Genomic DNA, 17,209 nt, shown 5'->3' on the forward strand with positions numbered 1-17,209 from the left:
TGCTACCCAGAGCGCTGCCCACGCAGCGGCGTCCCTGCAGGGAAGAGGGGACAGCGGAGCAGGACCCGGGGGCTAGCCGGCCAGGCAGGATGGTCCCACGGGCCGGATGTGGCCTGCGGGCCGTAGTTTGTCCACCTCTGTTCTAGTCTGTGCTTGTAGCATCTTGGTCTGGGAGGGGACACCAGAGAGAAGGGAAAAAAGGGGTCATGTCTCAAAGTTCAAGAGTACTTAGATCTGGGTCCATTTCTCACTTTAACTGGGCCTGCACCCAATAAACCTAGGGCTAGAGCCTCATACCTAGATCAACAGATGTGATGGTAATTTATACCAGCTGAGGAAGGGGCCCCTGATATCTTAGCATCTATTTCTGTTCTGTTATTTCAGCTGAAGTAGGATATGAGATGGACCTTTCCTTTCTCTACTTGGTAAGGCCACATTTTCCACAGGGGGCTGCAGGGGTTCAGCCTTTCTGAAAACCAGGCCACTTACTGTGGTGCTGAAATATGGATTTGGGGGCCTAATTTCAGCCTTGGGCTTCAACGTGAGCAGTTTAACACGTATTAAAGGCAAACTGCCTTGTCTCCACGGGGCTGTTAATATGTATTAGCTAGCACCTTCCAAAGGCTAGGGCAGGGTGAACAGATGTCCCGATTTTATAGGGAGAGTCCTGATTTGGAGGTCTTTTTCTTATATAGGCTCCAATTACCCCCACCTCTGTCCCAATTTTTCACATTTGTTGTCTGGTCACCCTAGCTAGGGGAGACAAGCCAGTGAGAGTCCTGGAGCTGACGACTGAAATAGGGGATAGGGCACTTTCTAAACTTGGGTGCCAGGGTACTGAGAAACATTTCCCCTTAATGACAGCTGTATTTTGGTTTTATTCACTGTATGTCACCCTGATGTGCTCTCCAGACCATAATAAAGTCATTAAAACTCAACACCTAGGAATGCAGAGAAGTATTATACCTAATTTTCAAGTGAAAAAAATGGAGGCACAGAGAGGTGAGTGGCTTGTCAAAGGCCAAACACGGAACTGACGGCAGAACCCAGGAATCCCGACTCCATCCCCTACTCTAACCATTAGATTAAACTCCTTTCCAGAGCTAGGAATAGAACAGAGTGGTTGTTTTGTTACAAATGCCTCAAATCGTTCCAGTACTAAACCCCTGAACTAGCCATTAAACCACTCTCCCACCTCTGAAAACAAGCAGCTCGGTAAAACTTCTTACCTGTTATGGGTACTAGCCTAATTTAAAATGCTGTCCCTAGGAGTAGGCCTTTGAATAGCTTGTAGACAGGGAGGATGGTTCAGTGGTTATGGCCCAAGCCTGAAACCTGGGTTCAGGTCCATGCTCTACCACCAACTTCTTCTGTGACCCTGGGCAACTCATTTAGCCTCTCTGTGCCTCTATTCCCCATCTGAAATGGAGACAGTAGCACTTTCCTACCTCATAGGTGTGTTGTGAAGGTAAATACACTGAAGATTGTGAGGTCAGATACTGCAGCGGCAGTAAGGTGTGACAATGGTAAAGAATCACAGAAAGAGATTCTTTCTTATAACACTGAACAAGGATCTCCATTAGATTACGGAAAACTACCATTCCTAAAACTATTCTGTCCCCCTTCTTTCACTGCAGACCTTCTTCCCTATCGCCATCCCCAGCCTCCCTTCCACCTGGCCTCCTGCTACCACTGGAGCTGTGTACATATCCTCATAAGGTGGAAAACAGGCATTTTGAGAAAGGGCCCAAGACTCAATTATTCTGTTCCTGTGCTCAGGGCAGGGAGGGAGAGGTGGGGCACAAAGGCTTTAGGCCATATTCTGGGGTTGAACAGGGCCCTTCCAAGCCCCAAGTGTAAATCAGAGCAGTCTCAGGGCTGCTCTAACTTATACTCTGCTTCCACATGCTCCTGCAGGCCCTGGAAAGCAGAGACAGACATAGTGCAGTGCACCAGGGACATCAGTGCATCTACACCAAGTACTGGGAGCAAAGGCCGTACAGAGACAGTGATACTGCTGCTGCCCATTTTAAAGCCCTTTTATGCTGCTTGAGAGACATAAAAGGCCTTGGCGTAGCCAAGGTGTCAGCCAAATGTCTCACTGTTGTGTGGAGGTATTGTAGGGACCATCACACATACAGCATCACGTCAGCTCAACATCTAGAAACAGACGACTGTGAGCAGGGAACAAAATAAGCAATCTTGGCTTTTGCACATTTAAAACAGATCTCAATATTACTGTAGCACCAGGCGTGTGTGTGTCAGTACAGATGCCACACAGAACAATGTGGGTGTCTGCTTTGCATATCTAGAGCACTTTCATCTAAGAACCTCCAAGTGCTCTACAAACATTCAGGTATTCAGCCTCATAGTCCCCCCTGATACAGGGAAGCAGTATTCCTATTTTACAGATGAGGAAACTGAGGCGGGGGAGATCAAATGATATGCCCAAGAGCATACAAGAAGCCTGTGACAGAGATCAGAATCCAGGTCTCTGGACTCTCACATTAACCATAACAGCATCCATTTCCCACTACAAATTGCTGCTGTACCTTTGGAGAAAACAGATCACGGCTTTTTCTTGTACTAGATCTAACCCAGGACTAGAGCACAGGACATGCAACATCAGATGAGACCATTTCTACATCACATCCAGCATCCTGTCTCCAAAAGTGACCAATATCTGCTGCTTCAAAGGAATGTGATCTCCCCTTCACTCAACGTAATAATGAACCTAATCAATCATATGATTGTACAGGGTATGAAAGAAAAGATCCTTCCTGACCCCAGCAGGTGATCACTTAATGTTCAGAAGTCTCAAATTTCATTGATTTGATGTTAGCATCCGAATTAGAGGTCAGAATGTTAGCCAGCATTTTTAACAATCCAATGAAACAACAGGCCTAGTGTGGGGGCTCCTTCCTCAGTCCTACTCTGTGCTTTCTCCTGTGAAAGGGGGCAGGGAATAACTGGACAGCTCAGCTTAATTTTTCCTCAAAGGAGCCATTAAGCAATTGCCCAGCCTGGCGTATTAACTGTTCCAGGGTACGATGAATCTGTATCACTCATGGAAATCTAATTGTGCATCATCATAAGGATAGAGTGTGCTGCTCCGCGTCCTGCTCAGCAGAGGCCCTCACAAAGTCCTGAAGGCAAAGCTTGGCCCCTTGCGTTTATCCCCTTCATTCACTCCCACAGTATCATAGTCTTGCATAGTGTGTTCATCCCAAGATGCACCCGTGAGGTTGATGAACAGGATGCTGGGAGGCAGGATCAAAACCACTAAAAGAATTCTGGACTCTCCCCCTGCCTTCCTCCTCTCTCCTCTCCGCCCCACTGTGTTGTTACCATAGACGATAGACCCAGACCCAATTGAGATGCTAATGGCACCACCATGACCTGCGCTCTTCCAGCTGTTACCTTGGAAGCCGCCATCACAGCTGCCGTTGCTGCGACATTCAGTCCCCGCTTCCCAAAGTGCACCAGCGCATCGTAACTCCGATCCTTGGCTTGGACGAGGCAGTCATCAATTTCCTGTCGCACAAGACAAAAAAAGCACAAGAGGGAAGAGTTCAGACCTCCTGCCCTCTCTCTCAAGGGTCACGTCATCATTCATGGAGGCGGGCATCTCCCTCTCTCCCGCCAGCTGGAGAGAGATTTACAGCCAGTACTTGAAAAGGAAAAGAGGATGGCAGGGGAGCAGTAGCTTCCACTGAAACCTCTGGGAGTTGCTTTTATCCTGTGAATGGAACAGAGACAAGCAATCCCAACTCCCACCCAGTCCCCGCTCCCCTAACCTGGAGAAGGCAGTACTTCCAGAAATGACACCCCAGCTACATGCAGTGCAGTTATGGCCATGTTGGATCCAGGATATTAGAGAGACAAGGTGGGTGAGGTAATATCTTTTATTGGATCAGCTTCTGTTGGTGAGAGAGACAAGCTTTCAGAGCTCTTCTTCAGAACTGGGAAAGGTATTCTGAGAATCACAGCTAAATGGAAGGTGGAACAGATTGGTTAGCATAAGTAGATAGCACATATTGTAATTACAAAGTAATTACCACACACTAATTAGATTAGCCCGTTAATACCTCTGCAGTCATAGGACAAAAAGATAAGGTTAGTGGGGGCAAGGCTACACCACAAAAAGTAAGTCAACCTATATCACGTCAATGTATAGCCACCGCAGTAACTGAATCGGCTTTACACATCCACACTACGCTCCTTGTGTCCACGGTGTGCGTCCTGACCAGGAGCGCCTGCACCCATTTAACTGCCAATGTGGGGCATTGTGGGACAGTTTCTGAAAGGCAGCAACAGACGATGTAAGCAACGCAGAGTCTACATGGACATAGACTTAAGTGCTACTCTTCTTGCGGAGGTGGAGTTACTATTCAATGCAGTGGACAAATTACATTGGTAGGAGCTACATTTTATAGAATTGCAGGACTGGAAGGGACCTCGAGAGGTCATCTAGTCCAGTCCCCTGCACTCATGGCAGGACTAAGTATTATCTAGACCTTCCCTGACAGGTGTTTGTCTGACCTGCTCTTAAAGATCTTCAATGATGGAGATTCCACAATCTCCCTGGGCAATTTATTCCAGTGCTTAACCACCCTGACAGTTAGGAATTTTTTCCTAACGTCCAACCTAAACCTCCCTTGCTGCAATTTAAGCTCATTGCTTCTTGTCCTATCCTCAGAGGTTAAGAACAACAATTTTTCTCCCTTCTCCTTGTGATAACCTTTTAGGTACTTGAAAACTGTTATCATGTCCCCTCTCAGTCTTCTCTTCTCCAGACTAAACAAACCCATTTTTTTCAACCTTCCCCCATGGGTCATGTTTTCTAGACCTTTAATCATTTTTCTTGCTCTTCTCTGGACTTCCTCTAATTTGTCCACATCCTTCCTGAAATGTGGGGCCCAGAACGGACACAATACTTCAGTTGAGGCTAATCAGCACAGAGTAGAGTAAAAGAATTACTTCTTGTGTCTAGCTTACAACACTCCTGCTTACAACATCCCAGAGTGATGTTTGCTTTCTTTGCAAAAGTGTTACACTGTTGACTCATATTTAGCTTGTGGTCCACTTGTGGTCCAGATCCTTTTCCGCAGTTCTCCTGTGTATCTACTTTAGTGTAGATGTGTAGTGTAGAGTTAGTTTATGTCGATCTATCTCTGTAGTGTAGATCAGGTCTGAGTTACTGATCGTTGTAATAAACCATAAATTCAATCTGTAACCCACTAACCACCTCTTTTTGTCCTATGACTGCAGAGGTCTTAATGGGCCACTCTACCTTGAGAGGTCCCTTAGAATATGTACTATCTATTCCACCTTCCATTTAGCTGTGATGCTCAGAGTAGCTTTCCCAGACCTGAAAAAGAGCTCTGTGTGGCTCAAAAGCTTGCCTCTCTCATCAATAGAAGCTGGTCCAATAGACAATATTACCTCACCCACCTTGTCACCCCAGCTACATTCAGTCAGCATTTCCAACACTATGAAGTTTGTCATGCAAGGAAGAACTATTTTCAGGTTGGTATTTTCAAAGAAAAAATAATACGTGTATCCCACCCTCCTAGGTTCCCCGGTGCCCAGATGTAGGTAAATTATTCTGAATGAGCTCAGCAGAGGCTGATACAAAAAAAAAAAAAAAAAGATCAAAGAATAAAAATAAATACAAGAAAAAGCAGTGACTCATCTTCTTGAGATGAAAACCGCTGATGCAGCTGACATACAGTAAACACACTAATTCCACTGCTGTGAGCCATCCACTCAGTTAGGGCATGAACATCGATAATTACCTTTTCTTTTGAAGACAGTGTTGGGTGTACAAATTTTCTATACAGGACGCTGGAGCCTTTTGTGTACGGAGACAGCAACCAAGCTACAAAAGCTATTTTCAGTTCATAATAGAATGGAAACCTATGGGAAAACAAATATGACATAGATTCTTGTTGACTGCTTCTCTGATGAAAATAGAAGCCCAAGGCAGTTAGCAATTGGCAGATTCCTAGCCTAAGCTGGTTTCTGTCTACCTGAGCGTCCTAAGGATCTACCACCCACTTTCCCCCCACATTCACTCACACCCAGACTCTGGCTGAACTCTATACCAAGTTTTCCTGGCAGCCAGGTAGCAGCAACATTATTCAATAGGGACCCTTACAGCCAATTAAGTAACAAGTGGGCAGCCGTGTTAGTCTGAATCTGTAAAAGCAGCAAAGAGTTCTGTGGCACCTTATAGACTAACAAACGTATTGGAGCTCTAATGCATTTCTTAGTCTATAAGGTGCCACAGAAGTCTTTGCTGTATGCACAAAGGGGCCCTGGAGGCTTCCTTTGCAGTGTTCCCAGCCCTCAGAGGCCTGAGGTGCAGAGAGAACACTTCCTATCACACCCATCAGCAGCCAGCAAACCAGCCTCTCCAGCTTTATTTATATACCTTTCGTCTCTCCGCCTTTCTGCAGTTAGATGGCACTTATCACGGAATTGAACCATCACTCCTTTCACATTATGCAGGCACTGTCTCATTGTCTGTGCTTGTACAGGGCGCAGCATAATGGGGTCCAATCCTCCCTGGGGATTTTTGGCACTAGTGCAATATCCACAGAATAACAATTACTAATAAGAGATCTTCCCGTTATAACCGCACGTCCTTCCCTTTTGTTTTGCTAGCAGCACCGTGACTTAACACAGAGAATTTTAAAAATCTAACATGTCCTCCACGTTTTCTGCAGTTGGTTTACGTGTCTCATTTCTCTCAATTAAGGGAATGCCTACACTGCAATCATGGGATGTGCGATTGCCTCTTATCCAGACATACCCGAACTAGCTTTACTCTTCACTGACTGACGTCAGAGCAGCACGGGCTATACAAGCCCGCTTGGAACCATACACAATTACTTGTGTGACTAGCCTGTGCTGTAGCCTGTACTGCTGCATCTTCATCTCTGGAACCCAAACTAGTTGATTCATATATGAGCTGCCGTCACACCTCCTGGATCAGGCCCAAATGAGTTAAAAAGGACACACTGAAGTACCAACGTAATTCCTCCTTTTGGGCCAGATTCTGTGTGATGGTGAACTCCCTGAAACTCCCATTGAAAAGAGTGCTCCCTGCAGGTGATCGGCACCTTGGTGAGGTACATGCATAAGGATTAAGGACTTTAAGCCCATTGACATCTCCGGTTTCCATTGGCTTCAATGGGTGTTGGATCAGGCTGTATAAAGAGTGGTCAAAATGTGCCTGAAGTTAGGTACCTATTTAAGTGGCCTCGTCCAAAGCCCACAGGAGTTTCCCCCCATCACTTCAGTGCAAGTGACCTGATCTGCAGAGGTGATGAGCACCCAAAGCTTCTATTGACCTCAACAACCCAAGTTAACAATGGCCGGTGTTCCTCCTCTTCTAATTCCCTGCACGACAACAGACTGGGAGGATGCTGCAGGGTGCACAGGCTCAGCCCCTTTGCAAACAAAAAGTGTCACTGTCCTCTGTGCTCCCTATACACCTAAGGATCTATCCCAAAGGAAAAGGACAGAGCAGGAACAAGTAACACTGCCTGCTATTGGAACCCACTGCTGAGTGTGTGTTACAGACCCCCCTGTGCCCAACCTGAATATCAATCTGCTACAGCCTGAGCTAGAAAACCCTGGATCTTTAGCAGCTCATGCTTTTAGCTCTGGAGGTTCCCAGTTCAATTCCCAGTATGTCAGCCAAGAGGGTAGCTCCCTCAACTGGGGCTGCAAGAGACTCCTATCCTCTGTGGAGCAGGCACAGAGAGGAACACATAACACACTGGGTGACCCCAGGGATTAGAAAGTTTTAGAAGGGAAAAAGTTAAAGGGGTTTGTCTTATTCCTGTGTGTATCTTCCTCCTCCTTCCTCCCTCCATCTCTTCCTTCTCCTCATCCCTTTCTCTCCCCCTTTCCCTTTTCCCCTCACTCATGTTCCCCTCTCCTTTCTCACACACCCCACCCTTTCCATATGCCTGTCTCCATCCTAACACCTGCACCAGTGCCCACAGCAGAAGAGGGCTGCTGGCTCTGCCATCCCCTGTTGACAGTGACAGACCTTCATCAAACTCTGCCCAGTTCAACTGCTTTCTGAGCCCCTGAGCAGTTCCCCTGACATTAGTATTACCCAACCTGTAAATCTGGCAGCGCTAAGAGAGGAAGTGCTGGTCCTCCAAGCAAAACACGCCATGCTCCTGACATTTAACCCCTTGCACAGGAAATGACGCAGCCTTACAATCCTCTCTCTGGAGCTCTGTTCCCTTATAAGCACTTCTGTTTTCCTCCCCATCTCATTACAAACACCCCACCTCGGTCTGCTGCTCACCAGCAAAGAAAGAGATCTGTGACAGTCTCGGCTGTTGTGAAGAGTGCAAATATGATCCAGTACATCATCCATTTGACCTGTGAAGAGAAATCAGATATTTTATATCTATGCTGTTCTAGGAAGGCACAAATGTACAGTGATGGTATTTTACTCTTCTGTGGTACAGCACCTTTCACATGAGGATCTCAAAGCTCGTCCCATCCACAATTGCCTGGTGATACTCTTATTGACTAGAAAGCCTCAGAAACTTGTGCAGGTACAGAGAACTTTAGGGCTTTGCCAGGTGTCACCCAGCAAGTTGTTGCATAGGTGTATTCCACAACACAAATCAGAGTCATGCACAAGCCCACATGAAGAAGGAATTTGTCCCTTAGGATTAATCTGACCAAAAGACAAAGTACTATAGTCAGGCTCGCTGCTCGTATTCCACAAGGAGTTTTTGCTGTAGAATTGCTGTCCGACAGAGATAGTGATTTAGACACATAATTGGATAACACTAGACCATACAGATGATGCTGTATAACTTCTCTCTTCATCTGCAAATGCAAGCGTAACCCTGCTATCGTGTTACCTTGTGCTGTAATCCCATCAGATCATGCCCAATAACCAGGGCTAGGTTAGGTCAAGATATGGATGGTAGATCACCAAGTGACCTCCAAGTACTTAAGAAAGGAAAAGGTGCTTATGATTCAGTAGCTAGCACTGTTCCTTCTGAATAAGTTCCAGCATATCCAAATTTGCTGACAGGAGGAGCTGTGCTATTGGAGGTGTCCTCTCTCAGATGAGCTATGTAACCAACACCCACTCAGCGTGGTGCTCTGTACCCCTTTAGTGGTCAGGGCCATAGAAAGAGGTTGGTGAGCCTGCTGCAGCCGAGGCTCAGAGGTGGGTCTTTTAGCTTAGGCAGCAGAGGCTTGAAACGGATTCGGGGTAACACTCGTTTTTCCTGGGCTGACAAGCCTACCAGCTAACGTACCGCCTGCAGCATAGATGGACACAACAGTCTTCTTAATTTCCCATCTTAAACCATACTGCAATGCTGTTGCATTACACCCAGAGGCAGCTGCATTTCAGCGGTGGTCAGGAAACATGTTCTCCACCCTCACAGTGATGAATTTGATACAGATGAATTTTTTTAAAAAAGTTTTCATTGAAAAACTAAGGCTGAAAGCTTCTTTGTTATTTGTTTGTTTAGTTTGTTGTGTTTTTTGGCAACCAAAAATCAAAATGTTTTGACCAGTTGGGCAAACATTCTTTGTTTCACTGAAAATTTTTGCCTGACTGGCTGAAATTTTTCAGTTGACAAAAACAAATCAAATGTTTTTCCAATAAAATATTGTTGAATAGTGACATTTCCCATGGATATTTCCATTTTTTGGTGAAAAATATACCGTGAACAAATTTTTTTGACCAACTCCCCTCAGTACATCTTAGCAACCTCACAGGGGTGCTATTAACTTTAATTAAGCAATATCTGTGAAGCACTTTAAGAGTCATAGGTCGTGTCTACACTAAAAAGGTGTACTGCAGTAACTCAACCAGAATAATTAAGAAATTTCACTCCTGGCAGGCCTTGTCCACACTTGGTTTGCTAGTAAAGATATGCCAGGAGGGCTACACTGGCTAACCCCAACCAATACCCTAGTGGAGATGCATCTTATGCCACCAATAATTCTTTTGCCAATATAGTTTACACCAGTTACCCAAACAGAATAAGCTATACTGGCAAAAGTTCCTTTTTATCCATATACCAACATCTGCACTAGGACTTTTGCTGCCACCGTTATATCAGTTTGGGAAGCGGGGGGTGATTTCCTCACATTCCTAACTAACATAGCAATGATGGCAAACTTTTAAGTATAGACCAAGCCCTACTGTGGATAAAGTATATCAGAGTAAAAGTGCTTTATACTGGTATAACTATTCCCACATGTGAAAGGGAATAGGCTATACTGGTATAAGGTACCTTTATTGATATAACTGCATCCATCCAAGGTAGGGTTGCCGAATTTCTAATTGCAGAAAACTCAACATCTTGCCCCGCCTGCCCCTGCCTCAAGACCCCACCCCTGCCCCACCTGTTCTGAGGCCCCTCCCCCCCACTCGCTCACTCTCCCCCACCCATGCTCATTTTCACCAGGCTGAGCCAGTGGGTTGGGGTGCAGGAGGGGGTGAGGGCTCCAGCTGGGGGTGCAGGATCTGGGGTGTGGCCAGGGATGAGCGGTTTGGGGTTGAGGAGGGGGCTCCGGGCTGGGGCTGAGGGGTTCAGAGTGTGGGAGGGGGGCTCTGGGTTGGGGCAGGGGTTCGGAGTGTGGGAGGGGGCTCCTGCCTGACACAGAGGGTTGGGGTGTGGAAAGGGATATGGGTTCAGGGGTGGGGGTGCGGGCTCTGGTGTGAAGCTGGGGATGATGGCTTTGGGGTGCAGGAGTGGTCTCATGGCTAGGGCCAAGTGGTTTGGAGTGTGGGAGGGGGATCTGAGCTGGGGTGCGAGAGGGGGTGTGGGCTCTGGTTCGAGGTGTGGGCTCTGGGGTGGGTCCGGGGATGAGGGATTTGGGGTGCAGGAGGAGGCTCTGGGCTGGGGCAGGGGTATGGGAGGGGGGGAGGGATCTGGGAGGGAGTTCTGAGCTGGAGCAGGGGATTCGGGTGCAGGAGGAGGCTTGGGGTGCAGGCTTTGGGTGGCACTGACCTCAGGTGGCTCCCAGGAATTGGCAACATCTCCCTCTGGCTCCTAGGCAAAGGAGCAGCCAGTTGACTCCACATGCTGTCACCACCCACAGGTGCCGCTCCCGCAGCTCCCACTAGCCGTGGTTCCCAGCCAATGAGAGCTACGGAGCTGGTGCTTGGGAAAGGGGCAGCGCGTGGAGCCCTCGTGACCACCCTTCTGCCTAGGAGCCGGAGGGACATGCCAGCCACTTCCCGGGACCCACGCAGAGCTGGGCAGGGAGACTGCCTTACTCCACTGCATTGCCAACCAGACTTTTAATGGCCTTGTCAGTGGTGCTGACCAGAGCTAGTGCCGACTGGAGCTAGTGCCACGGTCCCTTTTTGAACAGGTGTTCAAGTCGAAAACCAGACACCTGGCAACCCTAACCCAAGGTCTTAGATTGGTATAACTATATTTGTTAAAGAAAAAGCACACCCCTAACTGACATAACAAAACAACTTCCAAGCGCAGATCAGGCCTTTAGATGAAATGTGTTCTAGAAATGGAGAATACGATTGTTAGCCACTGCTAGGTGATGTTATTTGAACTGCCAGCATGTCAAAGGGGATTTATATAGCTGGAGTTGTGCAGCAGAGTCAGCTCTGCAAGTACATTTTGCTTCGCATACCTGGCATGTCAGGCAGCCCTCATCTGGTTTACTTACAATGCTCACGACAAGTTAATGCTTTCAGATATAAAGAACTAATCTCACCCAGGGAAACGTTGGACTGGAAGAATATCAAGAGCCTCTCCAAGTCACAGCTTGACACTGTGCTAAGGACACATTAAGATAATCGTCAGAGCTGTCACCAAGACATGGAAATGGGCTTACCATCACTGAGCTACTGAGATATTTGAAGAGTAAATACCTGAAGGCTCTTCACTGCTCAGCAGTTTATATAGAGAACAAGATTGTGACAGGCAGTATAGACCCTTTGGGACACAGAGGGGGCCTTTGTGGGTCATGCTTCTCCCACATCCGACTTCCCCTAACAAAAGTTGACAGTGTCGGCCTGACCCATGGGACACTAGGACCCAGAGGCATTCTTCTAGGAAAAAGGCAGGACAGCTCCACCCATTTGCCAGCCATAAGTCTATATAAAGAGGCCATTCTGCTATGGAGGCTGGCTGCTGCTTTGGAGAGAAAGGGTCTCTGCTTCCTGAAAGATATTCACAATCATGTGTATTTTTGGTTTGCTAATTCCACTGCAAACCCTGTTTTGAGGGAGCAGCTAAAGGGACAAGGGGCTTCTGAAGAGGCTTTATTTTGTTCTGCTCTCCTACAGTAAATAAGCAAAGCAAAACTGTATCTCAGGCATGGGCATCGAGCACCTTTTGAGATCGGCCATACAAGCACAATTATGCCACCATATGGAGGCATAAGCAGAGCTCGGAACAGAATCCAGCTCTCCTAACTTTCAGTCTAGGGCCCTATGCACCAGCCTACACGTCAGACTTCCCCCAGCCCTGGTTCACAGACTCACCTGGAATCAGGCAGCAACTTTAAAATCTAATGATCAGAGACCATAAAACATAGCACAGGAGAAAAAAAAATTACTTACATATTCTTTAATATCCTTTGATTTTACAGCTTTGTAAGAATAATACGCAGGGTAAAGAGTGCCAAATATAATCCTGAAAGAAAAAAAAGAAATGGAGAATCTTGATTTCCTGCCATAGGGAAATATTTTTTCCTTCTGTTAACTGCATTTCTTGCACCTGTAGAAAGCGTTAGTAGGTTCTGATCTAGGACTCCAATATACCATGCACTGCGTTCCACAGTATAGGGCTGATCCTGCCCCATTGAGGTCAGTGACAATTTTGCCATTGATTTACATGGAGCGGGATTAGGGCCAAGATTGTTTTCCTTCTTTTGTAACTGTCACTTTGAGGCTGCATTACATTTAATAGGCACCTCCCCCGATGAAAAGTATCAAAAAGAGTGACACATCGGCATTAAAACAAGTCAGAAAAACAAACCTCCAGGAAAAGGTAAATGTAATTTTAAAATAATCTGCCATGACACAGCAAAGAAGGTTTATTAGTTGTTTTCAGAGATGGGACAAAGTGTGAACCATTTATTTGAAATCCCCAAACCCTGCCCTACCCCCACCCCAAGAAAATTTAAGAGGGGAAGAGGGACAAAATGGCACTCAGATTACACCTGGTTTGCTTTGACAATATTAGGGCCCAATCCTGTACTCAGATCAGGGCAGGAGGAATCCTGCATGGCCCTGTTGACTCCAACTCTAAAGCCCCTCTAGTTTTCTGTGTCTGAAAGAGACACGACCAGGTTCAAAATCATAGAACTGTAAAAAAGAATCCTGAAGCTACTACTAGCACCTTGGAATTTAAAAAGTGAGGGAGTGTTTAAAAATCTCCTTTCCTCTTCGCTATTTGTGCTGCTTGTTCTCTTTGATCATTTCTTTAAATGTAGACCCTGAAAACAGGCTAATCATTTCCACTTTCTTCCAGACAGGTTTTAGTCAATTTCCCCTGCAATTGCAGGATACCGAAATGTTTGGATTGAAAATTGAGCAGGGGAATGTTTATTGGCTTTAAAAAAAAATACATGTTTCCACTGAACTTTTTCTTAATTTAATGTAAACATTCCCATTGTTCTTAGGTATCAGAGGGGTAGCCGTGTAAGTCTGGATCTGTAAAAGCAGCGAAGAGTCCTGTGGCACCTTATAGACTAACAGATGTATTGGAGCATGAGCTTTCGTGGGTGCCTATCCATCCGACGAAGTGGGTATTCACCCACGAAAGCTCATGCTCCAATACGTCTGTTAGTCTATAAGGTGCCACAGGACATTATTCTTACGGTTTATCAAAGCTCATTGTTTCAAAACCTAAACTTAGAGCCATATTAATCTGATATTATCCTTTCCATTTTGCCAGTTATGTTCCGCTGCCAAGGAACTTAATTACATTTATGTCCAATTCATGGATGATATATTAAAAATTTACTCTCCCCCATGCAGCTCGCAATTGTCCCTCTCTGAGCTGTCCTCAGGAAAGCATTTGTAAAAGAACAGAGTGAGATTGCACACTATCTTGATTTGCAAAGCACCGCGCTAGCACAATTTGCTGGGTATTCATCATGCCTACTGTAGCGTAATTTAACAAAACCCAAAGCATAATGCAGACTTCAGAAAAGCAGCCACTGAGTGAGGAGCTAAGTGTTTTGCAGACGTTTCACGCTGGCTTCAGAAAGAGCTGCTGGAAACTGGGAGCACTGGATCTATTTCGTACATCAGAGATGTGCTGTACGTAGGGATTAGATAATATGCCCACAGAGAAGATTCTGGGAAAACACATTCATTGTTCTCCCTTGAAATATCTTAACAAACAACAGTGCTGTTTAAGGCAGGGGAGACACACAGACAATGGTCTTGATCCTACTCTCATTGAAGCTAAACAGCAAACTTTCCACTGACATCAGTGGTAATGGGATCTGGTCCAGTGAAGATAATGCTAAAAGAGGCAGAGTTCCTCTGCACAGCTCAGAAAAACAATCATGCACATGAATGATTTTTCCCTCTACCTCATTTATAAAAGTTCCTCATTTCTGTCCCAATCCATTTCCTTCCCTCCCTGAGCTGGTTGCTATCACACACTCGTTTCCTGCAGAGATTCCAACATCTGATGATTTATATTTGCTTCCTCAGTTTATGCCAGTAATAGAAACTAACTTGGTCTTAGAGGCAAGTGAGTTTACAGAATCTCTGGAACACAGTTATATATGGCAAATACTTGGAAAGTTTCCTGTGGAGGAAGAGAAGCCCTTACTCTTTTGTTTACCTAAAGTATACAGCATAATTAATAGGCTGATGTGCCTTCCCTGTGGGGGTTATGTAACAAACTTCAGATTTTCCTGACTGTACAGAGGGGTGTGTATCATCCAGGCAGTTGTGGTTTAATAGACTAAGCCCTGAGGTAGGAGACTTAGTCCTAGTCCTGCTAACTTGCTGTGTGACCTGGAGCAACTCACTTAACCTCTTTGTGCCTCAGTCTCCCTATCTATAAAATGGGCGGTGGGGCTCTGGCTTCAGCCCCAGGTGGCGGGCCTCAGGCTCCAGCTTCAGCCCTGGATGGCAAGGCTCAGGGAGGGAGCGCCACTTCCATCCCCAGACTCACCTCAGCCTGTCTGGGTTGGCCGGAGGGGAGCTGGAGTGCAACAAAAAATTGCAGCATTGCTGCAGAAGACAGCTCTTCTCCCGCTGCTAGCAGAAGGAGTTGCCTCACAACCACTGAACTCCATGAGCTGGCAGCAGCTAGCCAAGGAGACACACCACTGCTTTGCCCTGCTACATCAGCACTTCAGGGAGCAGGGCCAAATGGACAGTAGAAATCTGCCACGCGTCGCCTTTGGTTGGGGTTCTGCCGGCTTGTCTATTTAAGTTTAAGGGCCCCTGGGTAAAAACAAGGTTGAGAAAAGACGGTTACTCACCTTTGTAACTGTTGTTCTTCGAGATGTGTTGCTCACATCCATTCCAGTTAGGTGTGCGCGCCGCGCGTGCACGTTCGTCGGAAACTTTTTTACCCTAGCAACTCCAGTGGGCCGGCAGGTCGCCCCCTGGAGTGGCGCCGCCATGGCACCCAATATATATCCCTGCCGGCCCACCCGCTCCTCGGTTCCTTCTTGCCGGCGACTCCGACAGTGGGGAAGGAGGGCGGGTGTGGAATGGATGTGAGCAACACATCTCGAAGAACAACAGTTACAAAGGTGAGTAACCGTCTTTTCTTCTTCGAGTGATTGCTCACATCCATTCCAGTTAGGTGAATCCCAAGCCATACCTAGGCGGTGGGGTCGGAGCGAGAAGTCGCGGCATGGAGCACTGCAGATCCGAAGGCCGCGTCCTCTCTTGACTGCTGGACCAGGGCGTAGTGGGAAGCAAAGGTGTGGACCGATGACCAGGTCGCTGCCCGACAGATTTCCTGGATGGGCACACGGGCAAGGAAAGCCAGCGACGACGCCTGCGCCCTGGTAGAATGCGCAGTCACACGGCCCGTAGGGACGTGGGCCAAGTCATAGCAGGTCCTGATACAGGACGTTACCCATGAGGATAACCTCTGGGAGGAGATAGGAAGCCCTTTCATGCGGTCCGCTACCACCACGAAAAGCTGGGGGTATTTGCGGAAGGGCTTAGTCCTCTCCACGTAAAACGCGAGAGCCCTACGGACATCAAGCGAGTGGAGCTGCTGCTCCCTGCCTGAGGAGTGAGGTTTCGGGAAAAAAAACCGGGAGGAATATCTCTTGGTTGACGTGGAAGGCTGAGACCACCTTGGGGAGAAAAGCAGGGTGTGGTCTCAGCTGCACCTTGTCCTTGTGGAAGACCGTATATGGGGGGTCTACCACAAGAGCCCGGAGTTCCGACACCCGTCTAGCTGAGGTGATAGCTACTAGAAAGGCCGTCTTCCAAGAGAGGTAAAGCAGGGAGCAAGTAGCTAACGGCTCAAAGGGGGGCCCCATGAGCCGGGACAACACCAGGTTAAGATCCCAGGTTGGAGCAGGGGGACGGACGTTAGGGTATAAACGTTCCAGCCCCTTAAGGAATCTAGACACCGTCGGGTGGGAAAAAAACAGAGCGACCATCCGCACCCGGGTGAAAGGTGGAGATAGCTGCTAGGTGGACTCGTAACGACGATATGGCCAGACCTTGCCCTTTAAGGGACCAAATGTAGTCTAAGATGTCGGCTACTGAAACTTCCATAGGGCGGAGATTTCTCTCCACGCACCAATAGGAGAAGCGCTTCCATTTGGCCAAATATGTCGCTCTTGTGGACGGCTTCCTGCTGCCCAAGAGCACCTCCCTCACCGGCGTGGAACAGCGCAGCTCAGAGCCAGTCAGCCACGCAGGAGCCACGCCGCTAGGTGCAGCGACTGCAGGTCCGGGTGACAGAGGGTCCCGTGCTCCTGGGTAATCAGGTCCGGATGAAGGGGCAGGGGAACTGGGTCGGCTATGGTCAGGTCCAGCAGCATGGGGTACCAGTGCTGTCTGGGCCATGCCGGGGCTACCATGATCACGTGAGCCCTGTCCCTGCGCACCTTCAGAAGGACCCTGTGGACCAACGGGAATGGGGGAAACGCATAGTACAGGTGGGTCGACCACTGGATGAGGAAGGCATCCGCTATCGACCCGGGCTCCCTGCCCTGAAAGGAGCAGAAC

The 17,209-nt window shown here is 47.5% G+C and overlaps 1 protein-coding gene across 6 annotated transcripts in view; it reads right to left on the reverse strand.

Moving 5' to 3' along the window:
• Nucleotides 1-17,209, reverse strand: part of REEP1 (receptor accessory protein 1) — a 121,710-nt gene that overhangs the window by 49,923 nt on the left and 54,578 nt on the right. For 5 of the 6 annotated variants that reach the window (XM_050948012.1, XM_050948016.1, XM_050948017.1 and 2 more), the window contains exons 2-5: nucleotides 12,599-12,671; nucleotides 8,333-8,409; nucleotides 5,799-5,919; nucleotides 3,421-3,534 (exon numbers count right to left, since the gene is read on the reverse strand). In XM_050948012.1, the coding sequence (XP_050803969.1) occupies nucleotides 3,421-3,534; nucleotides 5,799-5,919; nucleotides 8,333-8,409; nucleotides 12,599-12,671 (385 nt within the window). The remainder of the gene's footprint in view (nucleotides 1-3,420; nucleotides 3,535-5,798; nucleotides 5,920-8,332; nucleotides 8,410-12,598; nucleotides 12,672-17,209) is intronic. The other variant, XM_050948013.1, reaches the window with a different exon arrangement.

The sequence above is a fragment of the Gopherus flavomarginatus genome, chromosome 3 (assembly GCF_025201925.1).
Source record: "Gopherus flavomarginatus isolate rGopFla2 chromosome 3, rGopFla2.mat.asm, whole genome shotgun sequence".
Classification (NCBI taxonomy): domain Eukaryota; kingdom Metazoa; phylum Chordata; order Testudines; family Testudinidae; genus Gopherus; species Gopherus flavomarginatus.